General features: G+C 46.4%; 1 protein-coding gene across 2 annotated transcripts in view; it reads right to left on the bottom strand.

Annotated features, from left to right (window-relative positions):
- The window catches only part of MPPED2 (metallophosphoesterase domain containing 2), a 177,119-nt gene that overhangs the window by 170,113 nt on the left and 557 nt on the right, over positions 1–6,449 (bottom strand). Inside the window, exon 2 of one of the 2 annotated variants that reach the window (XM_007460929.1) lies at positions 1,092–1,341. In XM_007460929.1, the coding sequence (XP_007460991.1) occupies positions 1,092–1,219 (128 nt within the window). In that variant the 5' untranslated portion in view covers positions 1,220–1,341. Of the gene's footprint in view, positions 1–1,091; positions 1,342–6,449 lie in introns of those variants that run through there. The other variant, XM_007460930.1, reaches the window with a different exon arrangement.

The raw sequence follows: 6,449 nt of genomic DNA, 5'->3' as shown, positions 1-6,449 counted from the left end.
GTTGAGAGAGAGAGAGAGAGAGTGTGTGTGTGTGTGTGTGTGTGTGTGTGTGCGCGTGTTGGGTGGGGGGGGAGACCTACTGTTTTTTTTTAAATGCCCAAATAAAACAATTACTTAAAAAAGAGCTTGTGACTTGGACGTGTCCCGAGTTCAGTTTTGCCAGCAATGGCAGAAACAGTCAACAGAGCCTTAACCTCTTTTCTCTCTTGACTATATAATGGTCTGCAAAGGGGTTTAGTCCTACTATGAAAGACTCATGTTAGACATTGGAAGAGTCTAATAGAGAATGAGCACCAGGCCTTGAATAAACAAGGGAGATGGTGACCTTTTGCCCCTTCTGCTGAAAGCCCAGCACATCCTGCAGCAGAGGAAGGGAAAAAAAGCTGGTGTGCATCCAGGTGCTGCAAAATCTTTGCCTCTGGATTTCTCCCACACTTTGCTCCTGAAACAGTTTAAACTGAGGCATGACTTAAATAGTATTATGGAGTGAGGGGAGGGAAAGTACAATTCCTGGAACCAACTGTTCCACTGTCCCTTAATCCTTTGTTCCCCATATTGTTTGAGTCCTGCAGCATGCAGCACACGTTCTACGAGCAACAGGCAAGACGATGGATTTAGCAGTGGCTGGACAATTAGTCCCAATTAGGCCTGTTTCCCAGCTGAATGTAAAGGGGTGTGGGGGTGAGGTGTGTGTGTCGGCGGGGGACTACAGAAATTTTAAAGATATTTCATCATGGAGGCAAGCAGTATAACATAAAGCAAACTGAATTAGGGGTCAGGAGACTCTGCCAAAATTCACTGTGTGACATTAGTCAAATACCTTAACCTCTCTGTTGTACACAAAATGAGGACAACCCTCAGAGGCTCTGAAGATCTCATGCCAAATTGTAGTTGAAAGTACATACTCTGAAAAAGTTCAGTGTTACACCGACGTGGAGGATTCCTCTGAGTTGTACTTGGAACCATAGATACCCATCTGTTTGGGGAATCATACACCTTTTATTCTCCTGGGCAGAAGTCATTAGTGAATTTCTTATTTTATTTCTAGTTTCCTGATGGCTAAATTTTTTAAGTTCATGAGTGATACTTACATATGTACATGTGGCGGCTGGAATCTGCTCTGGTTGATGTTGTAGTGCGTGAATGCCTGGGTGGGGTTGGAGCTGTACTCATCCACCGTTATGGTAACCTTGCCTTGAGAAGGAATCCCATGTGCCATCCTTCCTCCCTATAGGCATGAGCAATTCACAACTTTCCGGAGCAAAGGATGGAAGCAGGCATGGTGCGTTTCAGCCCAATCTCTGAACCCAAGGGTCTACTCATCAATACTGCTGTGTGTTTCTGAAAAAAACAAATGAAAAAAATGAGAACAAAGAAAAATAGGATGTTCTAAGCGATGTCAGATGGGACACCTAGACATGAAATTGGTTCAGGAAAAATCTTAATCCGTGTGGTTGCCTCATGGATAAAACCTTTCCCAATTCTCCACCCAGCATATGCTTCAGAATGGACATGACACTCCAAATGATAAGGCTGGCTGCTAGCAAATCATTTCAATGGTGTTCAAACTAAGATTTCCTCTTTAATTATAATTATGGCACTTAACGTGAATTACGGAAGGGGCACATCCACAGTTGCCATGGTGTCTAACTATAAATGGTTTGTGCTCGAAGTGGCAAATCTTCTAAACCTTCCCTGCTAATTGGAATGTTTGGTCTGTACAAAGTTGGTGTCACAGAATAATTTGAAATCCCGGTGCTTAGCACAGCCATAAAACACAATGCCAAATGTAAATTTAAAATGCTGTGCTCATAACAGATACCTGTTTGTAACTGTAATACACGCATAATATATACACACATCACATATAATTTTTTCTTTCACAGTGGCTCCCAAAACACATAGGTACTCAAATCTTGGTATATATATATGGATTCCACTCTGGCCAAGAACTTTACGGAAGGCAAATCCTTCTTGCTAAATGTTAATATAATTTCTTTAAACCCTCCAGTTACTCAGAGGAAAGTCAAATACATCCAGGCTTGGACCACCATTTTGGATGCACTCATTACCGCCCCTCTTGGAGCCCAGAAGGAGAGGAAAAGGAGGGTGGCCATTGAATCTACCACTTCACTCCTGCTTGGTGCTGCATAATTCTCAGTAGCTGGTTTCATACTTTAAAAAATGTTTCTGTTCTTTTTGATTCTTTGTATAAATGTCAATATATTATTTGCTGCACTGGGTTCGGAAATGAGGATGCTTATTTTTATACCAAGTGTGCAAAGACTGAGCAGAGCACACCCCTACTTGGTTGCTGTTGCAATTGATCAGTGAAATTTTAAACAAGCGGGCAGCATGCTCCCTGGATAACCCTTAGGTAACCCGCATTCTTACTTTAAGTGCTCCACATTAGAATACTTTCACCATGTGCACCGTTAAGCTCTGGGAATCTTAGCTGCTATCTCAAATAAAAATATTTAGAATAATAGGATTAGATTTAAATTTGGCATGAAACACCTTAAATACCAAGCAAAAGGCAGATGGCCTGCCATAGGCCATTTATTTTATTATTTTACAACCCAGGGCTTGTGTAGTCCTCCATATGCTAGCTGGGCTAAGAAATTCTGCAGCATTCTACTCAAATCACTGCCTTCTTCATATTAGCAAAGCAAGCTAAATAACACCCACCTTGCCTGCATTCCTAATGCACAACAGCACCGCCAAGAAATGAATCCCTCATGCTCTGGCATTTTAAACCAAGTGTCACTTAGGGTTCTCTTTCTTCTTCCTGACTTCATGGGAGGTATGAGTCCTCTAAGCACTAGTTGACAGACAACCAGGCCAGTAGGATTAACAAATTAAAATCTTTCCCCACCCCTCTGATGTAAGATATCTATAAGAACTGCTTACAAATCATAATGTAGCAGTTTTCATACCAAGTTTGCAGCTGTTTCCTTAATTTCCCCCACAATTATATTTTACTGTTATTTTGCATAACAGTAAAACACAACACCTGCTTCAAATTGCAGTCCTGTTCTAAGTACTGTAATTCTCTTTTGAGACACAAAGTACAGAGAGACACGACCGAAGCGCAAAACTGCATAATTGCACCACGCTGAAAAGTAAAAACAAATGAAAACATCTTCCTGTTATAGAAATGACTGTCATTAAAAAGAATGTTAGCCATCAAAGCACAGAGGGGAAAAAATACACATTTTCAGACTGCAAGAACTTAGTGTTTGCATAAATTAGAGAGTGGTGTAAAAATTACATGGCAATTCTTATGTTCCTGCCATCAATGTCTATTGTGTGAAATACAGAACATCAAGAAGAAGGGAAGCAAAATTCATGTCTAGACCATTGTGACCTCTCAGTGACAATCTCTGCACCCGGTGCCAGAAACAGTTTAAATGTTTCTGGAGTAAACTCGCTAATTAAACTAAGCAAAATGGCCTACAAATGAAAGATACATTCCTGTTATGTAAATATCTAGGCAATGACTTACAGTAGTTAGCATCAGACCCTCCCGTTTGAAGCCCAGAAAAGATGGAACTTAGAAGGTGATCAGTTTGCACTCCTATATGATCCACTGTACCCTAAAGTCAGCATGGGATTTTGCCTTTTCTGTCAGGTGAGATCTGTGCCCCTTCAGCAAGCACAGGCTCCTGTTACTCGGAAAGGCTAAATGGGGGGCTGGCACCTCATTTGAATTCATCTTTACCATGTTCTCTTTCAAATGTTTTATCGAAACAGTGCACCTGCAGTGTCTATCTTCTTTAATCTGGAGTCCTTTGAAGAAAATGTCAGACTGAGGCAGAGAGCTTCAAAACTTTCACAGGAACCTTTACAGACAAATCAAGAAAAAGCTTATTTTTTAAAAATGCTATGTTCACCCCCACTCACATCACAAGATGATCATATCCCAAGAATAGGAAACACCAATACATGGGAAAGGCCTTTTTTTTTTTTTTGGTAAACTCCCTCCTCAAACCTGAGAAATCTAGAAAAAGCTTGAAAGAAGACAGAATGATATACCACCTAAAACTACCAAGAATCTGCATCACCTTGCTTCACATATTTAGTCAGTAAAACCTTCCAAATAATCAGATTTTGGAGCATCTCATCCTCATCACACTTACATTACTTTATGTATAATATTTACAGAGACCAGTATTCTTTTTTAAAATTTCCATTTTTATACTTCAATACATTTGCTCTATAAAACAAAGGAACCCAGTACTAAATGCCAGGAATCCTAAAGAAAAATGTAAAAGGGATTGACACTGCCAAACATTCATGCTGGTGCTACTCTGATTTTCTCTTTAAAAAGAAATCATGTGAGCACATTTTGCATTTCCTAGACAGCAGTCACTTATCCTGTGCCTTAAGCTGTGCAACTTGGAATGTTCTTTTTCAGGAATCTAGTGGGAAACGCTTTTAAAGTCTGCTGGCAATGAAGGGATTAAAAGCTGAGGAATTAAATAACTGTCTCCACCTCCTAGACACCAGAAGTCCAATTTACCAAAAGTTTTCAAAGCAACAACTCATGACCACTCAGCCCGAGCACCGCACGGCACAGCCTATGAGAAAGGAGCCCGTGATTTCCTCGTTTAAACAAGGATGCTCATTTTATTCACTACCCCTAAGAAGACCGCCCGACAGCCTGGCCAGACTTTGGGACTCGCCTGCTCCGACTCCGCCAAATTTCGCTTTCTCCTCCCTCTGCAGCACAGATTGACTGCTTTCTCAACTCACGCCCTTACTCTTTCACGCCCATCTCCAGTTACTCATCCCTGTATTCCGGAGCGATGCCCAGAAGCCTTCCGGGCGGCTTCTCCAGCAAGGTGTTTAGACGGATGCACAAAGTTCCACGTGCTTCTGTCCACAGAGCGCCCTCCCTCCCGACGCACTTACACCTGAACTTGTCTCCAGCACTGCGGACACCCGGCTGGCACATTCTTTCGGAAAGAAAGGGCAGGACTTTTCTCCCGCGCCTCTGGCAACGCGTAGAGTCTATATATGGTGGGGCGGGGGGCGCGGAATTCTCTACTTTGGATTGGTGTGTTTGTTTTAAATCTAGGGTGGGCAGTTGGGGGTGGTCAGCAACTACACACACACACACACACACACACACACACACACACTCGCGCGCGCCCTGCCCTCCCGGCTCACGGCCGGCTTGTCCGGACTACAGCTCCCCCTTCCTTCCTGGAGCACCAGCTCGCCTTACTCGCTCAGTCCCCCGTTGCCACCGCCGTCGCCTCCGCTGAGGCCGCCGCTGCTGGCACTGTTGGCGCTGGCGCTCGCGGCCCCAGGCTCCGTTGGGCGCCTTTCTTTCTCTACCTTTCCCCCAGCCCCGAATTGATTGATGACCACCGGCGGGCAATGGCTCTGACACCGCACCATCCTCGCTCGAGCATCACAGCCCCACGCCCCCGACGTCAGCCTCCAGGGCGCGTTGGCATCCCCGAACCCTCTGAGCGGAGCCCGCGCCCGGAGCCGCCACCGCCTCCCTGCTCTCTGTCCTGGAGCTGCGGGGCTGCTTCCCAGGAGCGGCAAAGAAAGAAAGGGAGGGAGCCAGCGAGCGTTGGAAGGGGGTGTGGAGGCCACGGATTTCCGCCCCCTCTTTGGAAATCTTTTCTTGCACTTAAAGTTTTGTTTGTTTTTTCCACCATGACCTGTTTGTGTTTGCAGCATCTCAAGTCAATTACACATTTTTCATGACCCGCATTTGCACTTAATTTGGGGTGTGTTGGGGGGAATGTGGTAATAAATCTACCCCACTGGAGCATCCTTAATTTCTTTCTTTGCTGGTAGATTCTAATCCCCTCCCCAACCTCCAGGAAAATGCCCCCTCTACCTCCTAGGCCGCAAACCTCGGAATTCAAAGGCTTTACAAAGATAACCCTGTTACATGTAAATAGCATAGAAACTCCTGCCTCTCGAGGGAAGAAATCGGGCGGCAACGGTTACTTTTTCTCACCGCTCGTCCCCCGCAGCCCAGCCCGGGTCGCCTGCTCGCTCGACAGGCTGCGATCGTGGAGACCGGAGGCGGCGGGGGAGAGCGAGGTTGGGGCGCCGGGAGAGAGTGAGAAACAGCCCCGCGCGAGAGCGGCGCGCACGCGGACGGCCCGGGGGCGGCCGCGGAGCGCAGCCCGAGCACAAAGCTGCGCGGCGCCTTCCTGGCCACCGCACCTCGCTCGGGCCGCCGCGGGCGCCCGGGGCTCAGGCCAACACAATGCACCCGGGCCTAGGCCGGGGCGGCTCGAACACATAACCCCGGGACTTTCTAGTAAACAGCTCGCCGAGCCCTCGTCCCCACCCCCATCCCCGCTGCCGGGCTTTCGCCGCCGCCCCTCGCCGACACCCCCTCGTTCCCTCCTAAGAAATCCCGGCGGAGGAGGGAGCCGCGAGGTGAGGACCCCGGGAGGTCGAGGGCCGAGGACTGG

The sequence above is a fragment of the Lipotes vexillifer genome, unplaced genomic scaffold, assembly GCF_000442215.2.
Source record: "Lipotes vexillifer unplaced genomic scaffold, Lipotes_vexillifer_v1.1 scaffold627, whole genome shotgun sequence".
In the NCBI taxonomy this organism is placed as follows: Eukaryota; Metazoa; Chordata; class Mammalia; order Artiodactyla; family Lipotidae; genus Lipotes; species Lipotes vexillifer.
This window is presented reverse-complemented; position numbering and strand designations above follow the sequence as displayed.